The sequence below is a fragment of the Alosa pseudoharengus genome, unplaced genomic scaffold (genome assembly GCF_046254945.1).
Source record: "Alosa pseudoharengus isolate Yale_2024_CS ecotype anadromous, Long Island Sound unplaced genomic scaffold, YU_APseudo_1.1 YU_APseudo_1.1_scf_7, whole genome shotgun sequence".
Classification (NCBI taxonomy): Eukaryota; Metazoa; Chordata; class Actinopteri; order Clupeiformes; family Clupeidae; genus Alosa; species Alosa pseudoharengus.
This window is the reverse complement of record NW_027468859.1, coordinates 21,393,602-21,412,242: the sequence shown is the minus strand read 5'-3', so window position 1 is coordinate 21,412,242 and position 18,641 is coordinate 21,393,602. Positions and strand designations below refer to the sequence as shown.

Here is an 18,641-nt window from a genome sequence, read left to right as displayed (position 1 = left end):
GCTTGTGCTGCACAATTTCAAAGTGCCTCTGGCTTGTTAAATCCCACTTTTTTCCCCTCAGGTGGTATTTCAGAGCTGTTCGTCCTTTGTAAACATTGGAAGTCTACCCTTTTGGATTCTAGAAAAAGAAAAAGCAATTGTCTGAAGAGGATGTCTTTCTGCAGGATGTGAACATATAATGGTATAATGAGAATGGCACCTCTGTGATGGAGCTGTAATGTTGAAAAAGAACACACATGAAAAAGAAGCCATGTCTGGAGACAGATTTATCTCTTTCTCAAAGGTGTTTTCTTTGTTGCTCTCACCCGAGGCTTCATTGAAGCAAACAAGTTCTGCTTTGTGTGTGAGCCACAGGGAGGCTGCAGGGAATGCTTTGGGAGTCGCACATTTCTGCAACGCACTTCTCCTTTCTGTATTGTGAGGGGTGGAAGAAATCACTAGACACAAGTGAGGATTCGCTCTCTCTCGGGATAGCACATCAACCCAAATAGGACACGTCAAACAGTGGCCAACTGTCAGATATATTCCTGTTTACCGGTCCACACTGGTCTCTGCCAGACGGTTGTTCATGATGCCGAGTGCCCCGACCCCTCCGGAGAAGCCGTTGTGTTGCGAGCCGGAGCCCGACTGCCGGGGATGCCCATTGGCCATCTCGGACAGCTGCTTCTGCATGATGGCCAGGTTGACCTTGTTGGCAGCCAGAAAGTCCCTCATGGAGATCATCTCGCCGGACATGCGCCGCCCGTCCGTCTCGCTCTCGTTGGCGCCATCAGTGTCGACGGAGGGGTCGCGGTGACGTGGGCCACTGCGCCCTGGGCCCACAGCGTTCCGGCGCGAGTGGTGCGCGCCCCTCATGACGGCCGCTGTCCCTTGGCACGCGGCAGGGCCGCACAGCGCCTTCAGCCTCCACAGCAGCCAGTTGAGCACCTGCTTGATGACGATGGAGATGACGTTGAAGAGCGAGTAGATGCAGCAGACGCCGGTGAGGATGCAGAGGAAGTTGCCCAGGCGGTAGGCGCCCTGCGACTCGTAGGCCTCGCGCTGACCGCTCACCATGTCGCCGAAGCCGATGGTGCTGAACGCCACGAAGCAGAAGTAAACGGCGTCCAGGTAGCCCCAGCCCTCCACCGACGAGTACATGGCCGAGGCGCAGCAGGAAACCAAGATGGCCGCCGCGCCCAGGATCAACATCACGCAGTACACCGAGGGCTTCCACCCAGCCGAGCCGTCCAGCCCTGTGCGGCTGTGGCCGTGGGCGAAGCCATGGGGCGGCCGGCCGATTTGGGGGAGGACGGCTTTACGGCGGTGGCGGTGTTCGTGGCAGAGTTTCAGGACAAAGGCAATCACGGTGATGACGCGCTCCAGGAAGAGGTTGAAGAACAAAATGGTGGCTGCGCAGCCTATGAGCCCGTAGAAGATAAGGAACACCTTTCCTCCTATGGTGGCAGGGGTTGTCATCCCGAACCCTGTGACAGCAAAAGAAATAACGGTTTTTAAAACAATTATTTCAGAATAATCTACAATACCAGATACTTTTTGCTGATACCATTGATAAAAGGTATATTAAAGCTCTAAAAATTGTAAAGCATACAAAGTAGTATAAACCATACATATGAACAGATAGTCAACTCTTTGCTCTACAGCTCCTCACATGATTTTTTAACACATCACATTATATACATTCAATGCCACATTCGTTCATAATATACAAATTCCCTTGTAATTCATGTCATGAGCCATGCCATGACACCTCAAAAGAGCAATATCCACTCACTGATTCATGCAGAGCAGCATGCACAGCCCCCGAAGACCTCCACCTTCCACCCACACACTCACGCAGCCGTGCCCTGTCAACAGAGTTTATATTGGGCAATCCCCTTCCAGCTGCTCTGGCTTGGTGCTTCACTCTGGGAGCTTAGGCTCCGGGGCTCATTAGAGTCCAATTCTTAATTGCCCCTTAATGAGCCACATGTGAACCACTCCCCCCCCCCCCCCCCCTCCCCCCATGTAAACACCCCTCCTACTTCAGGTCGTGCTTCAAACGCACCACGGGAGCCGGGTTGCCATTGGTGACGACACCCAGATCTTTGACTGTCTCTCTCCACCTCCACTATCCACTGGCCATACACAGCACTGTACAAGCTATTTTATTTTAGCTCTGCACCTCAGCACCTAAACAGGGTGTATATGTGTGTGTGTGTGTGTGTGTGTGTGTGTCTTTGCTCTGTGATCTCTCCGCAGAGAGGTGGTCCTGTGTATTCTACCATGTCCTGGGCCTGAGACGGAGTTTGATCTAATGGATGCTAAGTGCTTCGGATGCATGACCAGTGTGCTCTGATGTCTGAATGCATAGTATACAGGATCACTGTGGGTGCATGCGTCACGACCACCTCAAAAATGTATCAGGATAGCTGGAGGATTTGCTGGTTTACATCACACTGGATGCTTGCATGAAATTCTCTCCTTGTAATCTCTGGCCAGTTTGTTTTCCCTGTGAATTCAAAGCCTATGTCTTGGTGAGAGGGGATTCTTGACCTCACGCTACGCATACAAATGAGTAGTATGTTGATAGAGTGGAGATGTGTCTGTGAATGAGATGACTGTAATTCACATACTTTAACGATAATCCCTTGATGGAGGGACATGACTATTGAAGATCTAAGTGTTTAAGACCAAGCAACATCACCATTTCCAAATCACTGGCTGCATCCTGCAATTATATCTAAGTTTAGGCTTAATTATGGGGATGACATACCTTATTATTTCAATTTAGTTTCTATACATTTCACTATCATCACCATCTCATTATTTTGTTACATGGTTACACTTATTGTTGTGAGTGAAAATAAAAGCAAATCATCGGCAGTGTTCACCACTAAACAACACTTCACCAATTCTTTCTTTTGGATCTTTTTGAAGACCAACTGGAAGGAAATATTTCTCTTGATAAATGCTGCTTAGATGATCTAGTCATAGGCTATGGCTATAGGGGGGAGGGGATGTCAGAAGCTAATTGCAGACTGCTATACTTCCACTATTGGCATCACTGAATACAAATCAGTGCGCCACTAAAGGTGATTCATTTATCTAAAATAAAAAGGGCCAGGACAATCGAATCGTATTATGGCAATCGGATGCAAAAACACCATCAACACTATGCCCAATTAATTGGCATAAGAAACCAAAAATCACTCTTAAAGATTAATTTCCAAGTGCAAGACCAAGTCATGACTGTGCACACAAGACAAAAAAATAAATAAATGACCCATTCTTACCTATGGTTGACACCACCGTGCAGACGAAGTAGAATGCACCGGTGAAATCCCACCGCGGTCGCGTGGTGTCCACCCGGATACCTGCAACATTTGCCTCTTCATACTTCCTCAAAAAGTTGCCCAGCTCCTTCTTACTTAGGTTGTACTTTTGGCTGAAGTGCTCAAACCGTTGCACCCACCGCTCCTTCGCCAGTTTCTCTTTCGGATGCTCCAGCGCTGAAAAGACAGCGGCGCCGCACAAAAGATAAATAACTATTAACACTGCCAACAGAAGGAATCTCGCATTGTCTTCATTCAGTGGACCGAAGCTGCAGCAGCAGCCACTCCGACAAGCCATTATGTGGTGACTGTCAAACAGGTGTGTTTGAAGCGTCTCCACATCCTCGCAGGTTCTACACCAGCGAGTTGAAACAAAGATGTTCACCAAAAATTCGTTCGCTTCGCATTCTTCCCCGTCGTGGTTGAGCACTCTTCGCCCCCAAACCGTGGACTTCCAATCTGGTGCGATATGTCAGAATTGATCCATAGTTGAATAAACCATTTGAGTGCGTGTGCGTGACGCACTTCGTGCTGGAGATCGCGCAGACTGTTCAGGGAATTTGTAGGCTACTTATATTCAATGTCCTGGTCGCTCTCCTCCTCTTCAATATTCCATCGAACCTCGAAGCCTCAGAGAGATACCAACCTTACCCCTGCGAATGAAGATTCAAGAGAAGAGTTCTCCCCAGGATGGGTTGAAGACCTGCCTACACCTTGCTCGACTCTCCATTTACTTTTCACAAGAAACAAAAAACAAATCATTGTCTCTGACGGTCTCCTACAATCTTTCAGGTATCACCTAATGTAGATGTAGCCTAATACAACTTAACTTTTTCAATGGAAACATAAAAAGATTATAGGCTAACAGTAGGCTACTGTTTAAAGATATTACATGAAACTGAAAAATTGGACAGCATGACATGGCTAGTTGAAGTAGATAGAATCAGTTAGGGGTGGGACAAAATAAGGACACAGCAGTAGGACTGTATATTCTATAACTTTTTTGCAATATCTATAAGCTGCCAACAAATATCAATATATTTTTCTTTACTAATATCAAATTCATGCATAAACATAAGCTGAAAATGAAATATGCTTTAAAAAATAAATCTGTTTATTTCTTCAGAAATAAATATTTTGATAATTAAAAATAATATATATCTGTAGATTTTTAAAAGGCACTAAGCTAAAATTCACTTTGTACACAGTTTCAAATCTGTGGTGAAATCCAGTGAATAAATACATAATTCCATCTTTATTTACACAGATATTGACGTATCATATATTCATCTTTTGCAATGTATCGAGTATTGCAGAGTTGATGTGTTGTGATATTATTGTTATTGTGCAAAGTATCGTGACAGTATCAATTTGCTGTGGCACGACATTGTGACTTATACAACCTTATCAGTTTTTGGAACTAGAAATCAAAAAGTGTTAAAATCACTGGCACACAACCATTTCTACATTTTGGCATAATCATTTGACTGTTTCAATGAAGACCGGTTCTCATCAGTCCACTAGGTCCAAAGCACAAAAATGCAAGGCCTAAAGCACAATTGTTTTAAACATTTGAAGCCGGACTGGAAAGCCTATCCACATAATGTATGTTCTGTCAGATGGTTTGCACAATACAAGATAATGAACTCTTCTCATTTCAATTGATGGTAATGTTTGCGCAATGACAGTGACAATACATCCTATTTCACAGAGACATATTGAAGCCCATGCTACAGGGTGTGACCACTGTGATCTGAGCAACAGGAATGCTAAGCATGATTCCAACATTTGGTAACGCTTGGCGTTTGGTGCCTTGGGAGGGGAGCAGACATTGTCAGACGCAGTGATCAATAAGGCCTGACCTTTCAGATTTGGTTAGAGGATTGCTGAATTTGTCCTCAGACACTCTACGAAACTTTTGGCAAATGTCACAGCTGGTGTCAAAACAGAAATTGAATTATGTATGTGACATTGAAAAGGAGCTATTGATAGCTTGAACGTCTGTTTAGCTGGAATATAGATGAGATCCTAGATTCAGATCCTAGAGATCAGAGATGTAGCCTAATTTCACATGGTCACTGCATTGAAATATAAGTCTCACTTTATGTGTGCAGAGTGCATAGGGTATGCTCGTCTAAGTACCTATTATTAAACAAAGCTCTAAACTTCCACCATGCACATATACTGCAAGCTTATCAATAAATTATGATGTTGGGCTAAAATTTCTATTAATTAAGTGAAAGTGGTACCAGTGTGTTTACTATGGCAATCCATTTGAATGAGGTTACTGTCGTCAGAGTAGATCGTTTGGCTTCTGTGGTCCTTGTAAAGACTAAAATGAATATTTCCCCATTAAAATGATTCAGACGCAGTGACTATTTACTGTGCCTTTATGACAATAGATGATGTGGCCATTTGTTCCAACCTTCTGTTCTGTCAGTCTTGGCCTGTTCTTGAGTAATTTATCGTCATCACTCAAGAGCTGTTGTCAGAATTGTTGTCAACAGTCAGGTGCTATTGTTTTTTTTTTTTGGGGGGGGGTTTCGTGCCGATATGAGCCAGCCGATATGAGCCAGCCTATCCATTCTTTTCCAATTGGCTGTGAAGAAGATGCCATTTCGCCTTGTGGACTTATGGAGGCCTTATGCAAAATAGAGAAAAAGTAAAATTATCCGCTCAAATGTTAAAAGTAGCTATAGAGCCCGGCACCCTTACAAAGCGGAAGCTACAGTAATGCAAATGAATACAAACATGAAATGGTACCATCTGTCACTCTCCATATGGGGGAAAACGTTGTTGCTTTGCTGTTAAAGGATGAGGTTGAACAACGAAACAGTGAAAATTATGTCATAGGAAGATATTGAATGACAAATGAGAGTATGCATGTGTGCAGTTGTGAATGTTGCTGAAGTGGGAGTTATTTGGACAGACTGGATGCTTTATACTCTACCTGACTCATGTCTTCTACCAAATGACCGAAATATGGCCCCCGTGTGATCTCCGACTGCATAGCCTAATGAAGGTGATGAATTTAGAACTTGTGCATGCCATCTGACCATTGTTAACATAGCTATCCTGCATTTCTGCCAAAATCCAAGGCTATAAATTCAAAGTAATGGGTCTTCATTTAGAAAGATAGATAGATACTTTAAATGATGAGGAAGGTCAAATGTCAATGCTCACTTATGTTTGTCCAAAGCCACTTACAATGACATCAATAAACATTGCATTTACATTAAAATTAACAATGTAAAGTAAAATCATATAGCCTAAACAAAAATATCAATATTAGCAATAGACTAGAATTTAACAGAATAATAATATTTACCATAAACACAAAAACATGACTGGGTATTCCAGAAAGCAGGTTTACTGGTTTAACTGGGTATGTTAACCCAGAGTTAGCGGTAAACCTGGGATTTCAGTTCCAGAACCCTCAAATATGATCAGGCTATGTAAGTAACTATGGTAACTAGGGTTGCAAAATTCCGGGAATTTTCAAAGTTGGAAACTATCCATGGGAATTAACGGGAATATATGGGAATTAACAGGAATAAACGGGAATTAATGGGAATAAACTGGGAATTTTTAATATGGCAAGTTAGTCTATAACAGGGAACTTAAATGTAGTGGACAAAACCCCATCTTGCAGCATAATATTAGTTAAAACAACCTGATTTAATGCAATTTCAGTCAAATTTCTACCCTGCACATATGTCAATCTGTCAAACATGCACATAGGCTGCTAGACATAAAGGAAATCTATGGTGCATTCATATGCATGGGGAAAAAGTGTACCAACCAATCGGATTTTGTTGTTGAGTGGTGTAGTGTATCTTGGGCAGTTCAGTGTTGCTAGTTTAGCACACTAGTAAACCATAGGCAGAGAATGGGATTCCCGCTAGCATGCTAGCTAGCTTTGTATGCTAAGCTAAGCAAAAATCCGAACATACAAATCATATTGCTTATTACGAAACAAAATGTTTGTATATGAAACAGTTTGTATGAATTACCCAAAATTCCATGTTAATTTCCGTAATTTCCCATTAATTCCCATAATTTCCTTTAATTCCATGAAAGTTTCCAATTTGGAATATTTCCAAAATTGACAACAGATGACAACATTTCCGGAAAGGTACTGGCTTGATGAAATTCATTCTGGACTCTCTATCCGACCACATAAAGACCTTGGGATACTTCGGTTTGGCTTTAGGGACCCTCTACTCACTACCACGTAAGTGTAATGTTGTTTGGAACTGTAGAAGAGGTATAAAAATAGCGTTTTGTAGCGGCGAAATAATATGCCCTTCTCACTTCCACGCTAACGAGTTTTGACTAAAAACGGTAACATCGAACTTTCTTAAAACACATCCGAATCACATGATTTGGATGTCAACTCAACGTATGTACTCCCAATCATCCGTAAATTGATCTAAAGTGCATTTTACTCCGGATAATTCCTTTAACTTCCCATGGTACGTTTCCGGAAATTTTCCGCCCCTTTGCAACCCTAATGGTAACATAGGCTCTGAACTGAACTGGGTAGCCTATGTAAACCCAGAGTAAACGGTAAACCTGGGATTTCAGTTCCAGAAAGCTCGAAAATGATCAGGCTATGTAAGTAACTATGGTAACATAGGCTTTGAACTTAACCTGGTAGGGGGTAGGTTTTGTTCAGGTTATGTTCAATTATGTTCGGTTATTTCAGTGCATGTTCAATCAGGCCGCTATTTTTACATTTGTCATGCAATGGTGTTTCATTTTGACGAAGGTCCGATTGACAAAGAAGCACAAAATCATGTAGGCTAATATTCATCCGTGCAATTCACCGTGAGAGGGCGATAAGACCACGACATCACATGATAGCCTATCCAGTGGCGTGCATACATAGACACTAGTTGGTGCTAAAGCACTTGGAAGTTTGCCCTTTATCAACGAAAATGCCCTTTTGAAACTTGTTTTTTTTTTGTTGTTGTTTTTTAAATTATTAATATTATTAAGATTTTACTGAAGTCGGTTTTGAAATGATATTTTGAAAACCTGAGCCATTAAAAACGACTGAAACAATGCCCCGATATGAGCCACCTCCTTGCGCATGCACATGACAAGCATGGTTCGATGGACCAACTTCCAAAAAAAGCTCCTCCAGTCCGCATTTGATGTTTCAGATGTAAAGGGGGTGGAAGTTAGAGAGCGAGAGAGGCAGGCAAATAGGGAAATCCTGACCAGATTGATTGACCTCACAGTGTATCTTGCACGTCAGGGACAAGCATTCAGAGGTCATGATGAGAGTGAGTCCAGTGACAACCGTGGCAATTTCCGTGAATTGGTGAATGTGTTTTCTCGATATGACAGTGTCCTGAAAATGCATTTGAAAAAGGTTTTGAAAGCTAAAGCCACCAAGACTAGGCCCCAGGTGTCACTGCTTTCCAACAGATGCCAAAATGACATCATTGCAGCACTAGCCACTTACATCAGAAGGGAGATAAACCACAAAATAAAAGAGGCTGAAATGTTTTCCATCCTCCTTGATGAAACCTCTGATGTCTCACACAAAGAGCAAGTGTCATTTGTTGTGCGATATTTACATAACATGCAAATCAAGGAGCGGTTTATTGAAGTCTGCAACGTAGACTCCACTACAGGCCAGGAGCTGGAGAACACTCTGTTCTCCCTTCTCCAGAAGAATGGCCTAGAGCTGAACAACATGTATGGCCAAGGCTATGATGGCTACATGAGTGGCATGTACAAAGGTCTCCAAGCGAGGATTCGTGCACACAATGAGAAGGCACTCTATGTGCACTGCAAAGCCCACTGCCTCAATTTGGTACTGGTGGAAGCAGCAAAGTCCAGCAAACATTTTGTGACATTCTTCAACCTGGTGGAGAAATTGTATGCCTTTTGCACAGGCTCCCCAAAGCGCCATGCTGCCCTGGTCAAATTTCAGGAGTCCTTGTATCCTGGACAGCATGTTTTGGCACTTCAGCAGCTGTCAGATACCAGATGGGCTTGCAGGGAAAAAGCCCTGAAGGCACTTCAGAGAAATCTGAAAGCTGTTTTGATGCTCCTTGATGACATCACTGAAAGTGACCCACCAAACCTGGCCAGAGGTGATGCGCAGATGTACAGAAATGCCATCAACTTCATGTTTATTCTGTGCATGGAGATCACCACCCCGGTATTCAAAGTCACTGCTATGGCATCAGATTCTCTGCAGAAAGAAGGATTGGACCATTCCACAGCCCACAAGGTAGTTGATGGTGTTCTTCACACATTGAGCTCCATGAGGTCTGAGGAGAAATTTGGAGAAATATTTGGATGTGCAACAGAAAAGGCAGAGAGTTTCAACATTCCAGTACCTACTGTGGTGCCTGGTCAAGAGAGGAAACGGAAAGTGCCAGTGCGTTTCCAACACAACCCAACAGTGTCTCAAGTAGGAGCTCAGTTTGAGTCAGTGGAGGCATATTTCAGGAGTAGCGTGTACTTCACCTTCCTGGATATTATGACTGAGGAGATGAACAGGAGATTCAAAGGGGAGAACACTGGAAGCCCTATACACCAAGAATGATTGAGTCATTCCAGCCCTTAACTGTACATGCTAACTGGGTAGGCACACCAAACACAGAAGCCATGGAAGCTGTGCACATTCTCTGTGAGTTCTATGGAGAAGATGAGTAGCAGCTTAAGACAGAACTAAAGGTCTTCCACTCCAGCTTTACTTCAAAGAACCTACAAGAAATATTTTCAATACTGAGGGAAAACAATGTCCAGCTGATCTTTTCTGCCTTTGTCAAAATGATCCAAATATATGCAACATTACCAGTGACGACAGCTTCAGTTAAAAGATCATTTTCCAAGCTGAAAATCATCAAAACTAAACTAAGAAGCCTGTGTGGAGAAGAAAGGCTCTCTGACCTTCTCTTGCTTGCCATTGAAAAAGACATTGAGGTAAACCACAGCGAGGTCATCAACATCTTTAAAGACATGGCACCAAGGAGGATGCTGCTTTAAAGCAGTACGCTTTAGTCTGTTCTGTTGGTGGTGTGACTTTTTTCCATTGAAAACTCACGTTTAGAGAATGTTACAAATAAAAGTCAAATTTCATTCAACATGTGTGTGTATTTTTTTTTATAATTAAGTCTTCCACGTGCGCTAAAAGGTGCCCCCCCCCCTCCTGAGCACCTGCCCCCCAAAATGTCTGTGCACGCCACTGAGCCTATCCATTCTTTTCCAAACGAGTTCTTCAGCTGAATCCTAAATATAGGCTACTTGAAAAGCATTCTTCATCCCTACATTACGCATGGTGGATTAGAATAGAATAAAATAAATCTTTAATGTAGGCTAGCTAACCTACACCATAGACATTTGTGTTTGGCTCACCAGACAGCAAACAACATCTCAGACACATTGAAGATATAATTAAAACAAGTAGGCCTACAGTACAAAAAAGGGGAAACATAGCCTATAGAAAATTAATAAATAAGTTTATAGCTGTACAGCTCAGCCGGGTATGCATGTTGTCACTAAGTTTGGTTAAGAATGCTGATGGCATTTGGGATCAAATATTTTTTAAATAGGCTACACACGCTCTCCGACTGGAGTTTTTGTAGCGTTGGACACGCAGAGCATATCGGGTCGGTCGGTGCGTGTTTGCCTTGCGCTAAAGCAGTTCCTGCGCAACTTCATTCGTTTTCCTGGACACAAACCCACGAGGATCATTAAAGTGTAGTTTCACCAACTGGCAGGTCAGCATCACTTATTCAATTTTCCAAATGTGCACCGAAATGTGTCCAATAGACTATACCCATGCCTTCCGACATTCACCCTTCCGATGATGGAGCGCAAAAGTTTAACTTGGCCCACAGCTGCAGAACCCGCGTTAAAATAGAAAATTACATTTGGGATTCTCAAAGAATTCTATGGCCCACTCAATCTGTGACAAGGTAGGCTAGTTTAAGAAAGCATCTTTCAAAGCAGTCAATACAATACGTGATGTCCAGTGAATTATTTAATTGTGCTTTTGACATAGGCTATCCTAAACGTACGCATTTACACGGTCAGTTAGGCTATTCTCTGCCGGGCAAGGTCTCGGACGAAGGCGCTTAAGTATTGCTCTTTTTTTGTTATTACAGTTCTCTCCTCATAAGCCTCGACTCATGGGCGTAGATTTAGGTTGGGACGCTAGTCCTAATCAATATTTTAAGATGACCAAATTGTCCCCACCAATATTTAGCGAACTTATTTGTGCTGCTGATCATTCCGACCACCAGCACAACAGTACAAGAAACGTCGTCATATGATTTGCTGAAAAACAGAGGGGGAGGGGGAAGGGTTATCTGACATGCACGCTACAGTAGGCCTACACGCACGGAGTGACAAAGCACAGGCTACTGTAGGCTACTGTTTGCACCCGGCAGTCAAGCGAGCGGGTGTGTCAACGACAACGGTAAGTTAGGGCTGTCTGCCATAGCCTATCCCAAAAAAGGCCAGAGTAAAACATTGTGATATTCCCTTTGCCCTTCAGCATGTACATGTTTGCCCCTTTTTGTGGTTTGTAGATAAGCTATGCCACCCACAAATACGAAGCTTTTTCATTGCAGTCTAGGCAAAATAATTAGCCATACAATTTGGCAACTGGTGACCAGGCTTTCAAAGGCGTACTTTACTGTGTAAAATAGCATTAGCTGTTAGGATATTACCCAGGATATTGTCACAGCTAACCTAGCTTCTGTAATCTTTCAACCAAAGTTAGGAGTCATGTTGAATAAGGGTGTGCCGCACGGACAGTCAGTCACATAGGCTATAAGTCACAATCACTGACTGTTAGGGCAGTCGCAATGAAAAATGGATCCGAGACATTTTCCTGTTCCTATATTCTGTTTATGTAGGCTAATGTATTTGTGAATGTAGCCTGCACAATGTAAAGAAATAAAAGATAAACTGGTGCATTTCCATACTCATAGAAATGAACATTGCGAGACACTTATCTATTCTATCTCATCCCAGAAAGATTTTCTTTGACTTGTTAGTTTTTTGAACATTTATTTTATCTAATGACATAGCAAACATGATTAATTGAATCCACATATCCTTATGAATTGAATCCACATATACTTGCACTTGCGAAACTATTTTTCAGCATTTACGTTCCTCTTAAAGTGACAGGCACTCAATTAGATATACACACCAAATGTGATGATATAGACAAGTGTAGCCTAATAATTTAAATATCAATATGATGTAATCAAATTACTAAATATGTTTAGCTATTAGTAATCATGCAGATCATAACATACTATAAATAATTATCAATATAAATTTATAGTTTATATGACTTCCAAAATATGAAAAAGAAACCTATGACAACCATCACTTTCTATGTGTGTGTGTGTGTGTGTGTGGAGGGTCAATCAAATTCTATAATTGCCACTGATGTGAATGATCTCACAAATCACACAAACCAAATCAAATTTTAAAAAATCGCAATAGTATCGAAATCGAGATTCTTCACTTGCTATTGGCATTGAAACAATAATGTTGGTATCGTGACAACAGGAGTTGTGGATGTGTCCCCACCAAAGCTGAGACCAAACATACGCCAAACCAATCATTTACTCAACAGGATATAAATCAATTGCATTCAAAGTGCGGTTACAATACCCTGTCACTTACTCACTAATTTCTATGTAGCCTACAGTATTTAGCTTATAGGCCTATCCACTTTAGCGGTTCAACAAGCTAATGCAGTTATTATGACAAAAGGTCTGCATTAGCAGTAATTGGAGTTGAGAGACAATTATGTCCCTTGTTCATTTGATTAGGAATTTGATTTATTCATTGGTTGTGTCATGTTGTCTGTGACTGTTAAAATGTACTCCAGGTCACAACACAATGAAAAGAGCCCGCTCCTACTGCCTGATTCTGAAATGCATTATTAAACAGGGGGAGGTGAGGAGTCCTGCTAGGACCGAGTGGATTACGGTTGCCATGGTTTTCACGGATGTCATACATGTAAGTACCCATACAGTACTGCAAAGCATTAAAACCATGCTACATAAACAAGCAGACCCTGAAGCCCTAACAATAATGCAAACAAGGCATGTGACAAACAAATACAGCATACAATAAATCATATGATAGAGCGGAAAAAGAACAGTGGCACCATACATATTTAACGGTTTAACGGTGCAGACCAGAGGGGGTTGAAGCAGATCCTCTGTGCAAATCCTGATTTGATACAGTATTCTACATTTCTCTCCACTGACTCTATCCATTGTTAGTGATTCACACTGTGATCAGTAGTGGAATCAACGGCAGAAAGACTGTAGGCCTACAGCAAAAAGGACAAAAGAGATGTGACAGAATCAAATGAGCTAAAAGAGAGAGGGAGGAGTGAAAGGAGTGAAAAAAAATGATGGACAGATTCCTGTACATGGAATAAACCTCTGTTACATCCACACCATTCCATTTTCATTCAAATCTGAAACACCTTTGTTAAGTTTTTGCCTCCTATCAACACTACTTGAGCATTTTTGAGTTTCTGAAACAAAACTATTTGAAAGCACTGTCAGTCCCGTATTCATTTGAAAACTCTGGCTTTGTGTTATATGATTACGTGGACAGCGAATCATAAACATCTGAAAACAATGATGTAGAAACCCACCCAATGATGTAGAAACCCACCTAATGATGTAGAAAACCAAATGCATGTTCCCTTCCTGATTAGACCTTGTCAGTCTGATTTGTTTTTACTCTCCATGACTAACCTCCACTACTAGCCTGCCAGTGGTAAATGCAACTTGGAGACTTAAGTACAACCTTTACTGGCCTTGCTGTCTTTGGTACTGTAGCATCTTAGACAGGTCATCTATTGGAAACATTAGGCCTAGTTTTTGGTCAAAGTTTTCTCCATGGATTCCTGGTCAGAACCCCTATTGGAATAGATTAAAACTTGGGGCATGTTGAATTTTGTCCAAAAATCCAATATGGCCGCTGTATTCCAAAATGGCACATTTTTACACACTTTTTGCTATGCTAGCAAAGAGTGCAAATCATTTTAGCAAAAAACTGTTCTTTTCTATCAAATACATATTTACAGAGGTTAACTGATGATTTTAAAACCCTAAGTATTTTTCTAACAATTTTAAATCATTAAAAAAATTATAATTTTGTCAGATGTTTGTCAAATATCAGAAATCATCAAATTTCCTTCAAACATAAACCTCTTACAGGTTAAATACAGTTCAAATAAATTTGGTACCTTAACTTAAACAGATTAAAACATATGGACATTTAGACATTTTCCCAAAAACTCAATATAAATTCAATAATATGGCCCCAGCCGTGGCGCAACTGGCTGGGGCACCTGCACCGGCGATCCGGGTTCGATTCCCGCCCCGTGGTCCTTAACGGATCCCACCCCAAGTCTCTCTCCCACTCACTTCCTGTCACTCTCCACTATCCTGTCGCATTAAAGGCATAAATTGGATTGGATTTTGGGCCTAAACTATCACAGGAAGGAGAGCACTGGGCTACTCATTCCACCAACGAGTTACCACTGAGGAAAAGAGACTTGAATTTGATCTAGCGTTTATGGCTGGTCGACACAACAGATGCTCATCAGATGACCCCAGTGAGTGGTTGGGGACGTATAGCTGGATCATAGAATTGAGATAGCCATAAGCAGATAAGTGTCCTATAGGCCAAGGTCTATTATAAGGAGAAGAGTTACATGTGTCCTCTTTGGCTGATTGAAGACCCGACGTGCTGCAGCATTCTGAATCATTTGCAACGATCTTACTACACAATCAGGCAGGCCAACTAACAGTGAAATACAATAGTCCAGTTTGGATATAACCATGGCCTGCACAAGAAGTTGTGTGGAATCTTGTATCAGATAAGGTCTGATCTTCCTAATGTTGTAAAGGACAAGCCAACACGATTTTGCAATTCAGGCTACATGCTCAAAGAAATTAAGTCGGTCATCAATTATGACGCCAAAGTTATGTGCCAATCTAGTTGGGGTCAGTGAAGAGGAGTCAAGCTGGATGTTAATCTGTTGGGGAATAGCTGTTTTAGCTGGAAACACCAAAAGCTCAGTTTTTGAGAGATGTAGTTGAAGGTGTCGGTCTGTCATCCAGACTGAAATATCAGGCATGCAGAAATCTGATGGGAAACAGTCCTCAGGTGGTAAAGACAGGTAAAGCCGTCCGCATAGCAGTGAGTCAAATCCATGAGTGAATGGTCTCACCCAAGGAAGTGGTGTAAATAGTGCCCTAATACTGATCCTTAAGGCACATCTGTGAGGTCATGATACTTTGATACAAGACACACTGAAAGAACGCCTTTTAAGGTAGGATTCAAACCAAGATCTTTCCCAGAAATTCCCAGTTCAGACAGTGTAGAAAGGAGAATATCATGGTTTACAGTATCAAAGGCTGCAGGTAAGTCTAGTAGAAGTATGACTGAGCAGACTCCTGATTTGAGGTGCTGCTGTTTACGGGTTTGAGTCCGGGCGTGTGCAGGGCTGAACCACGCAGGTTAAACAGTAACAGTAAATGTAAATAGGTTACATTAGCTACTCTCAATGCTTCAGTCATAGACAGAGCAATTTCAGTAGAATGACCACTCTTGAAACCAGACTGCATATATACGGTCTAGCAGTTTGGTTTGTTCTGATACAGGAAGTCATAGACTTGCTTGAAGAACACTTCCTCCAAAGCCAACAAGAAAGGAAGAAGGGAGACAGGTCTGTAGTTCTTCATCAATTGTATGAAGTGTACTTTTTTTTAGCAAAGACATAACCCTTGCCTGTTTAAAAGAAGAAGGAACTATTCCAGAACTGAGTGAAGTATTAAACACATGCATGACTGCTGGCAGAACAGCAGGTGTGACAGACTGCAGAAGAATAGACGGGACAGGATCCAAAGGGCATGTTGTTGGATGACTTTGCTGAAGCAGTAGAGAAACCTCTTAAAGAGAAGAGAAAGAGTCCAACAATTCACAGGCAAAGCTCTCCTAATGGGCTCATCAAACTGAGCACCTGTTGTGTTTCCAGTCAAATATGACCGATTGACAATTCTTCTCTCTAAAAAATATTGTTAACTTATTCTCACTACCATGAGGCTTCTTGGCTTTGTTAACACAGGGCATCTGAACACACAAAACACATTTTTATATTTTGTATAACAATTTGAGTGTTTTATTTAACTTTTTTAACTGTTTTATAGAACACCCATGTGTATTTTCGGTCAAAAATGACTAGCCATTAGAAATTAATGGATGAAAAAAATGGTCAATGTATAAAATTGAGTCCAGGCACATACTTATTGATCAGATGGACTGTATATACACTTCTTTACATTAAAACACACACACAAACACACCCTCACTCCCCCTCTTTCTTCTATGCCAGCCCCCATTGGAATCTTCCCCTTTCTGACTTGCATGAGCTCAGGTCAGTGAGGCCTGCAGGCCATAAATACCAAATGGAAGTTTAAAACTGGTTATATCCAATAGAACACAAGTTGATACAAAGGTCTATCACAACATTAGATGATAATATGTGTGTTACTGTGTATTTATAACAAGTTATAATGCAGCTGTCATTTTTGACCGGGAACACAAAACTAGTAAACATAAAATGAACACAACAGGAGGGTGAAGCAACTTTCAGTGAAAGTGCACTGTCATCTGCTGACAGTGAAGTATGGCAGTGGTGGAGGATTGAGAAGAGACTTGAAAGTTGAAAAAGTTTTCTACTGTCAGTTGCGCTATCAATCTTGCTCTGATAGAATGTGTTTTTGCAAGTGTAACAGTGAATGAAAAAGATGATAGCAAAGACTGGTAGTTACTAAGACCATTTCCATCTCTGGATTTACGTCAGAATTCTCTCAGCAGCTCTATACTATCATTAATATAGTAATAGTAACAATATATCTAGCCGAGTGATAAAATAGTATTTTTTGTAATTTTATGGACCTTTATGGACCTATCTTGTTTCTTATATCAATTAACATTAATAGAAAAAATAATAGAAAAAAAAACCTCTAGCTTAGCCAAAAGTGTAGACCCAAAAGTTCACCATTTTGAGGATATTATTGAATTTATATTGAGTTTTTGGGAAAATGTCTAAATGCCATATGTTTTAATCTGTTTAAGTTAAGGTACCCAATTTATTGTAAACTGTATTAACCTGTAAGAGGCTTATGTTTGAAGGAAATTTGATTATTTCTGATATTTGACAAATATCTGACAAAATTATGATTTTTTTTAATAATTCAAAATTGTTAGAAAAATACTTAAGGTTTTAAAATCATCAATTAACCTCTGTAAATATGTATTTGATAGAAAAGGGCAGTTTTTTGCTAAAATTACACTGTTTTTACTGGAAATGTCTCTATAGCATAAGAAAAAGTGTGTAAAAATGTGCCATTCTGGAATATGGCGGCCATATTGGATTTTTGCAACATGCAAGTTTTAATCTGTTCCAATAGGGGTTCTGACCAGGAATCCATGGAGAAAACTTTGACCAAAAACTAGGCCTAATGTTTCCAGCAGATGTCCTGTCTATCTGGTGCAGTCTATATTTGCATTTTACAATGCTGACAATGGTGCACATTTGCGAGCGTCGAAGACGTGTGGTCACAATTGCTGGAAGGCACACAACAGATTAAAATGTTCTTGTATGTCCATGTATGTGATATGTAATAATATGTGTATGATATGTGTCCATGTAATAAGTATAAATACTCCTTGATCCCTTGAGGGAAATTTGGTCTCTGCATTTAACCCAATCCGTGAATTAGTGAAACACACACTCAGCACAGTGAACACATAGTGAGGTGAAGCACACACTAATCCCGGCGCAGTGAGCTGCCTGCAACAACATCGGCGGTCAGGGAGCAGTGAGGGGTTAAGTGCCTTGCTCAAGGGCACTTCAGCCGTGCCTACTGGTCGGGGTTCGAACCGGCAACCCTCCGGTTACAAGTCTGAAGCGTTAACCAGTAGGCCACGGCTGCCCCTAATGTTCATGAATAAAAAAATGTATGTGCATATATGTATGTGCTTTGTGTACGTCATGAAATATTGATGTGGATGAATTAGGGCCAGGGTATGGGGGGAATGGATAGACAGGTTGGGTCCATATTTGAATGAGAACATTTTGAACATTATTAATATTATTGGGAGGTGAGGTCAATATTATATTCTTGAAGGTCCCCATTTCCTTCCATGGCAGTGTAATATGGTTGTGTTTCAAAGTTAAAACATCTTGCTGTTTATGTTTCTGATTACGTAAGGCAGCCTTTTGAGGCTGTTGCCAAGGAG

General features: G+C 41.3%; 1 protein-coding gene across 1 annotated transcript; it reads right to left on the bottom strand.

Annotated features, from left to right (window-relative positions):
• Nucleotides 1-531: 531 nt before the first annotated feature.
• LOC143110106 (potassium channel, subfamily K, member 13-like) lies at nucleotides 532-3,612 on the bottom strand. Its single transcript, XM_076272932.1, has 2 exons — nucleotides 3,276-3,612; nucleotides 532-1,466 (listed from the first exon to the last, which is right to left on the bottom strand). Exons 1-2 carry the CDS (start codon nucleotides 3,610-3,612, stop codon nucleotides 532-534), a joined length of 1,272 nt encoding a protein of 423 aa, XP_076129047.1.
• Nucleotides 3,613-18,641: the final 15,029 nt, after the last annotated feature.